Source organism: Pelmatolapia mariae, linkage group LG18, assembly GCF_036321145.2.
Source record: "Pelmatolapia mariae isolate MD_Pm_ZW linkage group LG18, Pm_UMD_F_2, whole genome shotgun sequence".
NCBI classification, from domain to species: domain Eukaryota; kingdom Metazoa; phylum Chordata; class Actinopteri; order Cichliformes; family Cichlidae; genus Pelmatolapia; species Pelmatolapia mariae.
Genome location: NC_086243.1, coordinates 16,660,117 through 16,674,217, shown reverse-complemented (window position 1 = coordinate 16,674,217; position 14,101 = coordinate 16,660,117). Strand labels below are relative to the sequence as shown.

The 14,101-nt window shown below is 41.8% G+C and overlaps 1 protein-coding gene across 1 annotated transcript in view; it reads left to right on the top strand.

Annotated features, from left to right (window-relative positions):
* clcn2a (chloride channel, voltage-sensitive 2a) overlaps positions 1–11,979 on the top strand; it is a 34,825-nt gene extending 22,846 nt beyond the window's left edge. Inside the window, exons 12-24 of the mRNA XM_063461744.1 lie at positions 1,657–1,812; positions 2,139–2,208; positions 2,297–2,407; positions 4,059–4,272; positions 4,458–4,591; positions 4,898–5,142; positions 5,485–5,596; positions 5,681–5,727; positions 8,843–8,911; positions 9,445–9,483; positions 9,574–9,678; positions 11,249–11,335; positions 11,464–11,979. Coding sequence (XP_063317814.1) covers positions 1,657–1,812; positions 2,139–2,208; positions 2,297–2,407; positions 4,059–4,272; positions 4,458–4,591; positions 4,898–5,142; positions 5,485–5,596; positions 5,681–5,727; positions 8,843–8,911; positions 9,445–9,483; positions 9,574–9,678; positions 11,249–11,335; positions 11,464–11,979 — 1,905 coding nt within the window. The remainder of the gene's footprint in view (positions 1–1,656; positions 1,813–2,138; positions 2,209–2,296; positions 2,408–4,058; positions 4,273–4,457; positions 4,592–4,897; positions 5,143–5,484; positions 5,597–5,680; positions 5,728–8,842; positions 8,912–9,444; positions 9,484–9,573; positions 9,679–11,248; positions 11,336–11,463) is intronic.
* Positions 11,980–14,101: the final 2,122 nt, after the last annotated feature.

Genomic DNA, 14,101 nt, shown 5'->3' with positions numbered 1-14,101 from the left:
GAAGCACTAGGTCCATCATGGGAAGCCCCAGCAGGCTAGGCCTATTGCAGCATAACTAAGAGAGGATTCAGGGTCACCATACCCCTAACTATCTGCTTTTTTAAAAACAACAGTTTTGAGCTTAATCTTAAAAGTAGAGAGGGTGTCTGTCTCCCGAATCCAAACTGGGAGCTGGTTTCACAGAAGAGAGGCCTCCCATTGTACTTTTAAACATCCTAGGGGCCACAAGTAAGCCCACTGTCTAAGACTGAAGTGCTTTTTTACGGTGATATGGTAATAGGACATCTTTAAGATAAGATAGGCCTGATAATTCAGGACCTTTTGAGAAGAAGGACTTTAGTATTGATTCTGGATTTAAAAGGGAGCCAATGAAGAGAAGCCACTATGGGACAAATATGCGCTCTCTTATAAGCTGATAATAGTTCATAATTCAGTCATGTCAGATCAATTCACGCATTTATTTTGCAGAGCAGTTACACATCTAATCCAGCAGTCACCAAACAGCTATCACCACTCTTCTATACGCAGAGCTGTTGAATTTGTGTGGGAGGACTTTTTACCTGCGTGTGATATCCTAACATTTGTGCAGCTTCCATAAACAGCTGCTAAATGTAATCACAGCACTTTGAATAACATTGAGAACTTTAATCTCCTCATAAAAAAATGACAAAAAGGGTCAACACTTGGCCATGAAACTGCTCGTGAGTCAGTTTTGTGGTTACTTCTCAGTCTATCAAGATGATTTTGTATGTAAAAGGGAAAAAAATGTGTAATCTTTGGTGTAATTTGGCACATTTAAAGCACAGATGTCAAAGCTTACACATGACGGAGCAAAATTGTTCACACTTGTTCCTAATGATGTTATGCAACAGTGGTGCAGCAATCAACACCGTCTCCTCACAGCCAGTAGACACTGGGTTCGGACCTTCCTGTGTGGAGTTTGTATGTTCTCCCTGTGTCTGTGTGGGTTTCCTCCCAGGGTTCAAAGACATGCCTGTTAGGTTAGCTAGTGATTCTAAATAAGCAGGAGGTGTGAATGCGAGAGTGTGTGGTTGTCTGTCTCTCTGTGTTATCCTCGTGGTGGGCTGGCGACCTGTGCGTCCTGCTGGGATAGACTCTGACGCCTCCCCGCAACCCTAAGTTGGATAAGCGGTGGATGGATGGAGTGTTTCAAGAGATGTGTCACAGTTATCAAAAGTAGTCAGTAAATTAATTGCTACAGATTACAGTTTTAAAGCCTGCAAGATGGATTTTTAAACAGCTACATAATTTCTTCTACAGTTTGTGTGCCTAAATTTGAAAGAGAAAAATCAAAACTACTTTGAAGTGCCAAGTCTCCAGTGTACTGTGAGTAGGTTTATATCAATATAGAAAGAACTGTGTGGGTGGAAATAGCCCTTTCTAAGACAGAGAGCAAATAGTATGGGTTCACATATAATTGGACCTCTGGTTACTGGACGTTTCCTTTTCCAGGGGACTTATATTCGAACAGAGCCTTTGTGGCTGACCTTGTCAGACTGCTAGGGTCTCCTAAAGAGATCCTTCTGATGCTAGAGAGCCAAAACAGATATTCAGATTCAGGATGCTTCTTTTTTGGGTATGTCTGTGTGTGTGTGTGTCTGTGTGTGTTTGCGTTTCCGTGTGTCGATCTGTCAGCTGACGCAGCACGAGTCTCTAGTGGCGCTGTTCGACAATCGGACGTGGTGCCGTCAGGGTGTGGCGGAGGAGTTTGACTACATCAGCCACCACCATGCCTGGAAACACCCCCAGGTCAACGTCTTCATCACGCTCATCCTCTTCACTGTTATGAAGGTAGGCGACGTGAAAGGCTTTTATGCACTGAAATCAAACCGGCGACGCTTTCAAACTAACTGTGACAAGTAGTGCTTGTCGATTACACTAAGTCTTTGAGAGCTTGGCAGAGGTCACAGCAGTGTCTCCTGCCTCTTCATCTAATCCCAAACTCACTCTGTGATAATATCAGGGCTCTGGGAGGGTCAGACAATCAGATGTGGGACTGTTTTCTCTTTTCATAATTAATGATAGTATTTCAAGACTCCATCTATATGTCTAATCTTGGTGCCTTGTAAGATTTTCAGAGATGGTTAAGTCTGTAAAATTCTGTCTCCCTCTTTCAGTTCTGGATGTCGGCTGTGGCCACCACCATGCCCGTTCCATGCGGAGCCTTCATGCCTGTTTTTCTTATTGGTGAATTAAACCTCTTTCTCTTTTTTAAATGATTTCCACTGCCCTGGTGAACCTTAAACTAATAAGTTCTTGCTGTATTGGTGTGCAGGTGCAGCATTTGGCAGACTTGTTGGTGAGATCATGGCAGCCATGTTTCCTGATGGTATACATGCTGCAGGCAGCGTGTATCCCATAGTTCCTGGTGGTTATGCTGTAGTTGGTGAGTGACTCTATTTCTATATTGATGTTTGTTTTGAGATTTAATTTGATTAATTACATAGTTTCTTTTTGTGGGGATCCTGTATTATTAGAATGTATCACAGCTGGAAAGGTTGTCACTGTTTTTACTACTTTATCAGTTTGGTCAGAAGATTGTTTCTAATATTACTTGTACTGTGACTCTGTTCTGGGACGTACAAAGCCAGTGTTGGGGAGAGCAGCAGAAAGATTAATTGCTGAGTGTTTCAATTTGCTGTTTTCATTTTTGTACAATTGGCAGTACTGAGCAAAAGTTTTGAGCCACCCATCATTTCTTTATGTTTCACCTCCGAGCAGCCAGACTTTTATGCCAAGTTGTCTCGAGCAATAGTTCTCCAAGTTTCTGTTTTTCTTTGGATTTCGGCTGCTTTTACACTCATTTACAGTCCAGTCCTTGTACCTGACTGTGAGGAATGTTTTGGGGTTGTTTTTTTGCTTGTTAACATTGACCTATGATTTATTCAAGCATTAAACAAAGTAGCTAACTCAATGAATGAACTCATTTTCTGTCTAAAGGTAACAGACAGTTTATCAAAAAATCTAATTTAAATTGTCTCTTTAGGCACTTTGTTACGAGGAAAACAAAAAGAACCCCAATTTTTTTAGTTAATTTATTTAGTTCCGTGACAAATTCCCAAATTAACTGCGTTTGATAGCTATAGCATAGTAATTTTGCTCAAACAGGGTGATTCCCAAAGAGCTATTACCTGAAAATTTGGCATATCTCACCGCGAGTGTGTCCATAAAAGGAAGCTGGACAAGTTGAGGAAAAAAAGGAAGTGGTGGCAGGCACAAAAAAAATCTACAGCAGATGAACAGTCTCTGAAAATAGGAAAAGATCCAGCAAACATCTGTCACAGGACCTGAGAGATGCATCTGACTCTTTGGGTGATCCATCTGCTGTTCACTGAAGGCTCATTAGAAATGGTCTCAGTGGAAGGATGGCTGTCAAGAAGCCATTCTTGAGGAAAGGAAATAGAGAGAAAAGGCTGAGGTATGCAAAATTACAGAGGAACTGGACTAAAAATCAGGTATTATGGAATGATGAACCCAGATTTGAATATATGTATGGTGAAAGTCAGGAAAGTGATACAACACAGTGTGTCTGAAGTCATCTGGAGGCACTGTCATGATTTAGTGCTGCGTCTGACAGGTTTATTTTTTAGTATGAAAACGATCCCAAACACACTGCCAGTACAATAAAATCATACCTGATGGAAAAACACACAGTAGAACTCAACATCGTAGAAATGGTGTGAGATCATCTTGACAGAGAGCAAAATAAAAGGCAGCCAACACTCAAAGAAGAGCTTTGAATGCCCTTCAGGAAGCCTGGAGAACTGTTCCTGTAGACCATTTTAAAAATTACAAAAGGCTTGCCTAAGAGAGTTCAGGCTATGATGAAAAATAAAGGTGGTCACACGAAATGTTGACTCATTATTAGAATTGACTCTCATTAGAATTGTATAAACTCAGATTTTGCCTTATATTCTGTATATCCATGTAAATTTCAACTTTTTCTGTGGATCAGACACTTCATCTTTGCCATTTAGCTCCATGTAAATGGCTTTAAGGAGACTGAAAGATATAAAAGATTTTCCCTTCATTCACAGGTGCTGCTGCTCTGTCTGGAGCGGTCACCCACACTGTATCCACAGCGGTCATAGTGTTCGAGCTGACCGGTCAGATCTCACACATCCTGCCTGTGATGATCGCTGTGATCCTGGCCAACGCCGTGGCCCAGGCGCTCCAACCATCGCTGTACGACTCCATCATTCGCATCAAGAAGCTCCCTTATCTGCCTGAGCTGGGGATGGGACATCATGAGTGAGTCTGCTGATGCTGCTGCTGCTTTCCTCTTTTCCAGTGATTCTGCACCTTCATTCGCTTTTTTTATTCCATTTCCTCTTCATCTCCTTTCGCTTATCTTCCCGTTCATTTCCTTCCCTTATGTTTGCAGGTGTCCCTGCTCTCGCGTCTCATTAACCTCTATCTTCTCCTCCATGTTTCAGGAAGTATAATTTCCGTGTGGAGGACATCATGGTCAGAGATGTGCGCTACATCACTCTTAACTCTTCCTATCGGGATCTGCAAGAGATGTTAATGACCGGTCAGCTCAAAACGCTGGCCCTGGTTGAATCCAGAGGTAAGAGCATTCACAGTATGGGTATGAGCTCATCACTGTGCTTGTGTCTCCTAATTAATTACAAGATCCCATTAAGAGACATGTCAATGCATTCAGCACAAAGTTATGACTTATTCTAAGCCAGAGGCAACTCACATCAGCAGTACTACAGCACTAAAAAGTCCCAGATGATACCGACCTCTCTTGTCTGATTTTCTTTTTAAAATGTGCTTTTTGTTTTCAAATGTGTTTGTTTTCACAGCCCCTAACTAATAATTTTACTCCTCCCTTGCCATTGCCTCTCCCGTGCCCTTCCTTCTCCCTCAGACTCCATGATCCTGCTGGGCTCCATAGAGCGTTTGCAGCTCCAGTCGCTGCTCTCGCTTCAGCTGTCACGCCAGCGGAGGCTGGAGTACCTCCGCCAGCTGGCGCAGGACAACGGCACGCACGATCACCTACCCAGTCTTACCAGTGACAGCACCCCCAGCTCTCCCTGCACCCACACCCACCTCAACTCCTCGACCAATTCCAGTGCTCGCCAAGCGGTCCGCTTCTTGGTGAGCACTCAACAGGTGTGAGGCGTCCGGGGGCGCCAGGGCTGGGCTGGGGCGAAGTCTGGATTGGGTTGGGGTTGTAGCAGTAGACTAAAAGTGGATCAGCATGTGTGAAGCATGTAGCAGTAGGTAAAGGCACAGATGGAGTTTTTGGACAGCTGTTGTGGTAAGTGCTTACAAGCTGTGTGAATGTACTTCATTTGTATTTTAACATTAACATGTGTTTTCTGTGTCTCTGTCGTCTGTGCCCTTACCTGTGCTGTCCTGTTCGTTTACGTGCATGTGTATTCGTCCTTTCTGTGTCTCTCTCGTTTTTGTTTTTGTCCTCTTTTTTCCTGCGTTAATGTATTTTCCGTGTAGATCTCCACAGAGGAGTCTTCATCCTTCAGCCCAGTGGTTTCCAATGTTCAGCTTCCTCTGAAATCCGCCCTGAAAACCGTGTCTGCCATCAGTGACACAGAGACACCAAACAGTATGTATTTTACAAAAACAAAGAAATTAAAAATCAGAGTTCAGATTCAAATGTACTAAACCTTTTTTTTGTCCCCTCTCTGAGGCTCTCAGACCCTTTCCTGTGCTGACCAAGACAAGGAGCTGCTGGAGGTGAGGAGAAGCAGAGATGTTAAAGATGCATGAGTGCGAGTGTCCTTTAAGAGTGCGACATGCACTGTACGAGCAGGGATGTGTGCGCTCTCTCAGTCCTCACATATATCGTCCACCTCGTTGTCCTCCTGCTGCTGACAGGCAGGATCCACCCACAGACAGCAGGGTTTTCCTGTGTAATCTCACGCTGTGGTCGAAGCTTTTTGTGTAAAACTTCTATGAATCATTGCACCCTCACTGCACAGCACATCCACTGCTGGTCAAACGTTGGTTTTTTTTGAACATCCTACATTTTAGCATTTCTTTTTTTTTTTTTAGTTTTATTTAAAGCGGTGATGGCCTCATGCAGTGTGGTTTAAAAAATGTTTCTTATCTCTTTTCAACACCTTTCAGCACAGTTCAGTCCTCAGCCACTGCTGTGCTGCCAAACGCTGTTCAAATGCGCAATTCTTTTTAAAAATCGGGTGTAGATCAATCAGAGATATAAAATGTGTCACCCTGATGGTTTTGGACATCATAGGAGATTTAATTTTGGGAAACAAAGGCTTGGGTTTGAATATTTCAGTCGGTTCACACATAAAAGATCAAGCTGTTTCTACTGTTCTGGAAGTGAAACATTTTTGGTTTTGGACTGGTCAAAATAAGTAATATTGAACATGCTCCTGGAGGCTCCTGTAATATGATGGGCTTTTTATTTTGTTTTGAATAGATCATTAATGGCTCAATCAATATTATCAATACATTGACAGATGGACTGTTAGTTTTAGCTCTTTGTTGCAGACTGTTAGAAATTCTGGAGGAAAGTTTAAAGCATAGAGCAAAGCTGAATTACAATCCTTATTCAAAATATTTGCAAATCTCATAATCCCATATTTTATTCACAACAAAAACATATCAGAGGCTTAAACTAAGAAAATTTATCATTTTAATAAAAATATTGGTTCATTTTGAATTTGACGGCACCAACACATCTCAAAAAAGTTGGGACAGAGTCACGTTTTCCACTGTGCAGCATCCTCTCTTCTTTTAACAACAGTCTGTAAACATCTGAGAAGTGAGGAGATCAGCTGCAGGACTTGTTTACAAGTTTTGTCCCATTCATGTCTGATTGAAGATTCCAGATTCTCAACAGTTCTGCATCTTCTATATCATATTTTTTGTTTCATGATGTTTCAGATGTTTTAAGTTGGCGAACTGTCTGACATCAGGCAGATCAATTCAGCACTCAGACTCTTCTACTATGAAGTTGTAATACATGCAGGATGCAGTTGAGCATTGAATTACTGAAATATTTAAGGCTTTCCCTCAAACCCTCATCTAGATGTTGCTCTAAAATCTGTACAAACCTTGATATGTACGAGTTGTACATCAGCTCTAAGGCACCTCAATACCATCAGAGATGCAGAGGTTTGAATTAAGAGCTGATAACAAGCTGGATGGTCTCACTGCAGGGTTCATGTCGTCCAAAAAGAATTTCAAATTTCAAATCGTATGATCACTTTTTTCAACTTTGCTTGAATTTTAAATGAGCTTTGTTTCAGAGGAGACAGCAGCAGTTTTGGATCATGTCCACATATGGCTTCTTCTTTGCTGTTTGGGAAGTGTTCCTCAATTTAAACATTTGATGTATTTTCTGTGTTGTATGTGAATAAAATTTGGGTGTATGAGATTTGCAAATTTCAAAATTAGAAATTATGATTGTAGATTAAAAATTAGCATTGCCCCCAGAAAAAACCCCCAAAAAACTGACCTCAGTGTCATATCTTTGTTATTATGTTACTCACCTTTTTTTTTTTTCTTTTTTTTTTTTTTTTGCTTTTGTGAGAGTTTTCTTATCATTGGGGTGTTATCAGGGTGATTTTTTAAAATCATTTGTTTATTACTTTTACCATCTTGTCTTTTTGGTGTAGTTTCAGTTATTTTATTGTTTTCTGTGTGGAGTTTGCATGTTCTCCCTGTGTCTGCATGAGCTCTCTCCAGCTTCCTCTCACAGCCCAAGACATGCATGTTGCATTAATTGGTGATTCTAATGGCCGTAGGCATGAACGTGAGTGTGAATGGTTTCTGTCTCTGTGTTAACCCTGTGATCGGCTGGCAGCCTGTCCACACTGTAGCCTTCCGCTCGGGCTAAGACGGTAGGCTCCAGCCTTCCTGTGACACTAAATTGGATAAACATTTAAAAAACAGATGCACGGATGGACAGAGAAAAGAAATGTACAACAGGTATTACAAAACACCCCACAACCTTTTGTAGAGATACTTGGCTAACACTCATGTAGGCCTTAATAGGCAGGTTGTGTTGACAAATGTAACCATAGTATCTGAACCCTAAAATAATTGCCAGAAAATTCAAGTTACTTTGAAAATAAAAAACTTTATTGAATCTTCTGACAATTTCTTGCCAAATAAAATAATGTTGATCATGTAGAAGTCTCAAAAACTCACAAAAACTGTATGTAGCAAATATGATACACTAGGTGTTAAGGCTAAAACTTAAAGACATACTACTGTGTATATTTATTTTATTTTAATTAGCTTATGTTCTTTTTAGTTCAACTATAATAACCTTAAATGGTACCAAACAAATTAAATTCATACACTTGTCAGAGCATACAGAACAGCCGAGGGATCGATGGATCAGCTGTCTTTGCAGTGCAGAACTTGCTGCTGTGGTCAGCAGTGGTGGTGGGGGTGGTGGTTGGGGGCGGGGGGTAAAGTCTTTTCTTTTTTTTTATCCAACCATTCGAAGAAACAGCCATTAAAGAAGCTGATTGAATAAGACATTTGCTTTCAGCTGCAAAGCTCCTAAAGGGATGACACGAGATATTAAAATAGTAAAATATAAGATGTTCAAGCTCCTTTTTCCTGGCAGTGCATCATATTGTATTAACCGTTGGGCTTCTTGTACAGCTTCTGTGCCCTCACCTCCATCTGTGGTGTAGTAATTATACCCTTTCAGCAACATTGTGCTCTCATCACAAAGACTTCTCCCAGCAGAAGTCAGACTGGGCTCCAATGTTGCAGTGACGCCATGTTAAAGGGGAAAAACTGTCCGCTTCCACTGACGCTGTGTTAATGTTGTGCTGTGTTGATGCCTTCTCTCCCCGGCTGGAAGAGCCCGGCTGGGCCGGCTCCTTCTGAAAAAAGAAAGCCCAAGCCCAAACGTGTGAGGATCTCCATGGCGGTAAGATTGTCTGCCGCCTAGAGACTGTTGCTTAGTAACCGTTGCCTTGCGACACACACGTAGTGAGTGCTGGACCAAAATATTTGTGGTGCACAAACCAGAGCATTAGAGTGCTTTAGCAGAGAGAGCGAGAGAAAGTGTGTGTGTGTGTGTGTTTTAGAGAGGTGTGAGGTGTGAATGTCTGTCAGTGTTTCATCAGCTTTCACTTGGGTCTGAATGCCTGCTCTGTGCGACTGTGTGTGTATTTTATTTAAAGGTGGTTGATTCTCTGAGTTTTATTGTTGTTGTCAGTGTAATTTTCGGGATTCTGGCTGCGCAGAGATCAATAAACCAAAGTTTTCCTTCAGCCTCGTATTCTCATAGACTGGTAGATATAAATGCTTCACTGATTTACAACCTGTGTCTTTACCATACTACACTGAAGCAAACACATGTATACTAGGTTTTCAATCAGGTGTTGCGTTTTGAACATTTACTTTGTATAAATCTGTTTGTTGAAGCAATGAATGAATAACTGAATTTTGGCTTTTTAGGACTCTACCGAGGTGGAAGACTGCATGACCCCCTCAGAGGTGAGCCCTACACTGACAAAAGATTTAACATATGAAATGAGCTTTCTTTGAAGTCAGAGTTTAGAGGTTCCAGTGTCCTCCTTAATGCAGATAACAGAGTGGGAGGAGCAGCAGCTTGACGAACCGGTGGATTTCAAGAACTGTAAGATTGATCCGGCACCCTTCCAGCTGGTGGAGCAAACATCTCTGCATAAGGTGCAATATAAACAAACAACTAGCAACACAAATAAAATACAAATTTTAAATATAAATCACACACACAAAAAATGTGCAGACATTATACTCCTTCAGTTACATTAGCATGATGCTTTTAAAATATTACGTCAGTGTGAGCTCAACACAACCCTTTAATGCCAGCTTCTGGTTTTGTCTCGCTCCTCTTCTACGCAAACAGTGGTAAGTGTCGTAATTCTGCTCACTTCCGCTGAATCGTTCTCTCTGATACCACCAGGACTTTAAAGTAGAAGCTTGCATTGGTCACTGGAGGATCAGTTTCAAAGTGCAGAACACTGAATGAAAAAATGCAAAAAAATAAAACAAAGCAAACTGCGCAAGTGGTCATAATGGGACTTCAAGGGATCTAAACATAGCAGCTGTGCCAGAAGCTGTCTGGACAGGCATGAGAAGATGACCTTTGAGGGCATATAAAGTTTAAATCAGGTATGCCTTTTTATGGGCCGACCTTTTTCATTACGCCTCATAAAATGAAAATGGTCCCTTTGGTCTCACAGACTAATATGCACAACAAGTCACTAACACTGCTGATGTTAGAAAATCCATGAACCCACTCTTTTTTTCTTGTTTCTCGAAAGGCTCCATACAAATCTAAGTTTTTAATTTTATTATTATCACAGGCGGGTTTTGCTAGTAATGATAATTACTAGTTTTTGATGTGCTCGTTCTCTTCCCTCTTGTACGAAAACACAGACAGTATGGTGCTCATTTATTATGTATTCTTTTCATCTTCCTTATATCACTGTATATAATCAGAAGGCAGAAACGGCTTCTCATGAACAACAAACAAATTAATATTAAAAATACAGACTTATTGTTCTTCTTTTGGATTTTTGGACTTTCATTGTATAAGTAAATGGACTGGTTCTTGTGTAGTGCTCTTCTGCTCGAACACAAAGCGCTTTATATGACACGTCTGAATCACCCGAGCACTTTATTTTCTGTCTTATTAAGTGCATTCTAGCTAACATTCACGCTTAGATGAACACATCGAGATCAGCATGTTGCACAAAGATGGCACATAGAGATCGAACCACCAACCTTCTGAGTAGTAAATGAGCTCTCTCAAAGACAGCTATGTGCACTGTATATGAGCTTATTATAGTAAGATTATTATTATTTAATAATGAAAAGCACTTTGAATGAATGTGTGCTGATTACTAAGTTCAAACTGCTGCTCCCATGAAATCAGCCCTTTAATGGTCCAACCCAACACATTTACCTTGAAGGCCAGGAGCGTTATACCAAATTAATCACAGCACCCATGAGCTTACCTGGTTTTACCTGAAGACTGTTGCTTCGATTTCTTAACCTCCTTTCCGAATACCTGTGATTGTCATGCATCATAAATCGCAGCGAGCTGTGGTTAGTTGGTTCAGTTTTACGACTCGGGCACCGTCTTGTCTGACACAGTGTCCATGTTGAAAAGGGAGAAACATGATGCAGTTTCTATAACCCAGATCCAAAATGCATGTGAACCCCCTTTGAGTCTGTATTCAGGGCATGACCCACCTTTTCTCCTCCTCCACAGACTCACACCATCTTCTCTCTCCTTGGTCTGGACCACGCCTATGTGACCAGCATGGGACGACTGGTTGGAGTGGTTTCACTCAAAGAGGTGTGCAAGTCTGTCTGATGAAAGCTGTTTTATTTATATGTTATATGTTCCACCTCTCCTCTTTCTTCACCTCTTTTCTTGGCTCTCCTTCCTGTCTTTCTTTTTTTTCGGGCTGACCCCATCTCCAGCTGCGTAAGGCCATCGAAGGCTCAGTGACGGTGACTGGAGTGAAAGTGCGCCCTCCGTTGGCCAGTTTCCGTGACAGTGGGAACACCACAAATGTATCCGAGGTAACTGAACTTCACAAGCTGTGCATCCGCCACAGGGGGCTCTCTTTGCCACGGGAACCCAACCCTCCAAATGTGGAGGATCAGCCAGATCTCCAGTACAAAGAGATCCCTGTCAACTTTTCGGACGAAACAAACGTGCAGTTCGAAGCCAGCCCCGGCGACATCACAAATCCGTCGTCAGAGCTGCCGCTCCAGGAAAGCCCCTCATTCACAGAGGATCAGTCTGAGTTTACTTTTGACTGCAGCCCCTCCCACACTGAGGAATCGGAGCTGGCCTGTGACTTTGACCCCTCCAACCAAACTCCTGAGCCAGACGAAATGGAGCAAGAGGAGGCGCCTCTGTCTCTAAACAACAGCCAATCCGAACCTGGGGGGGAGGGTAGCACAGGCCACACTGAGGATCAGTCGGAATGATCAGATCCACACTGTCGCCTCATGAATGTTGACGTTTCTTACGTTTGTTGGGGTCACACTCACCTCCAAGTCCAGCCTAGATACTCGTGGTTCAAACGTGGTTGTGGTACGACAGTGAGCGAGTGAGAGTGAGCAAGTGCTTGAAGGATATATGAGGGATAAAGCTGGTTTTGTTTTATGTTTTTAATGCTGACAGCTAATCTCCTGGAAGGACCAAAAGTAGCACTTTCTGACCAAAAGAGTCAATATTTACAGGGTATAAAATTCAAATATCAGGATTTTTGGTTTTAAAATGTTGCTCTGCTACGCCTGCGGAAGACAATGAAGTTGAATCCACAATTTGTAAACTGGTTTCTCCATCCATACATCCATACAAACATACATACATGTGAAACCAAGAACACAGCACTCAGTAACAGATTGGTGGCCGGTGAACATACCCTGAATAATCTCCGTTCCGAGCTAATAACGACCATATTTTACAAAAAGAGCGTCATATTATATTATAGATAATCTGTAACTAGCGATTGACCCAAAGAGTCATCAAAAACTTTGGGAAAGGGTCACTTTCACATAGACTTTCACTAGACTACACTTTTCTGGTGATCTTGCTGCCACCAGAGGAGTCGCCCCCTGCTGGCCTTCATAAAGAATGCCAAGTCTGATTAGAGGGCTCAGGGGGTTGCAATGAAAGGGCGCTTTGTAGTCTTTTCTGCTGTGTTAAGCTGGATTTATGGTCCAGTAGCATTGGCTTTAATTTTTCTCCCCTTCTTGTTCTTCTTTTCTTTGTTTCAGCTCCTTTTTGTTAAATGCCAGCTGCTGGACAAAGAGTTTATACACATATGTGCATCCAGCTGTCAACTTGCAGCTGGTTGTAGTTGGAGATGATGAGTTTGACCTCCTTATCTTCCTCTCTTGCCTCTCTCTAGCTCCTCTTTCACTCCTCCAGTTCTTTTAATCAGTGTTTCTCTTCTCCTCCTTTTTTACCTCCTCCATAATCCATCATGGCTTGCCGCCTCCTCTTTGAAGCTCACTTCTAGAGCATCACAAGTGTTTATCTGGGGTTGTCTACTCCTTCTCAGCTCCTTGTCTAATTGATTGTGGTCAAGGGTCTAAGCAAGAGCTTTACTGAGTCTGTACTTGTTTTTTCTTTTTCGTGCTTTAAAAGAGCTCAACTTTTTGAGCTCTTCTCTGAGTCGTCTCACTTGCTGCTTTTGCCCATCTTCCACAAGGCCAGTCTGCTCCTTTTGAGATCTGTTCCCCTCCTTGAGACACTTTATCTCTATGATGGCAGAGCAGAGGCCATCTCTCAGTCCCCACACAGCTGAGTTTTGAGGGGAGTTGGTCAGTGTGCTATTTCACACTGAAGCTGCTCTCTTTAAACTGCATTAGCCCAAATCCCTTAAAGATTCAAACATACTTATCATTAAAGTCCAGGCACACAAACATTAAAATAGCAATATGCCAATAGGATCCTTTTTCTCATCTTATTTTAATGCACAAAGTACAATGAGGACGAGGATGAAATCACAGAAAAAAAGATTTAGGAAGGTTTGTGAAAAAAAAAACATGAAAAAAGGGGGGTGAGTCTCATCTGTGACTGCTGCTTTTGCACTTCCCTTTAGGGCTGAACATTTCCTTTTTTTGTGTGTTTTGTTGGTTTGAGGCAACGACACTTGGTTTATGCTTAAAAAAAAAAAAAACCCAAACAAACAAAGAAAACAACAACTTTGGATTAAAATACACAATTTACAAAAATACAATGATGCTAAAGGGATACAGAGTGCTTTCACATGTAATGTCTCAGCGTCAGTACATGTGACTGTAGGGACGAGTAGTACGAGTAGGGACTAAGAAGGTTGTTCTCTATGGACAGCCCTCATTACAGTAAAAGTCATCAGGAAGCAAAAATGTACTTTATTTATTATTTATTTTAGCTATGGCATCACATCTGTCACCCGCCTGTCTGTCCATCCACAGGTCATAGGAATCGCTCCTCCTCCGACAGTATTAGTCAGATTTTGTTTCATTTAACTCTGATCGAGAATGCTACTGTTGCAGCAAGTTGGTTCATGAAGTTTCTTCCTTCCTGGATATTCCACAATCAACTGTAAGTGGTTTT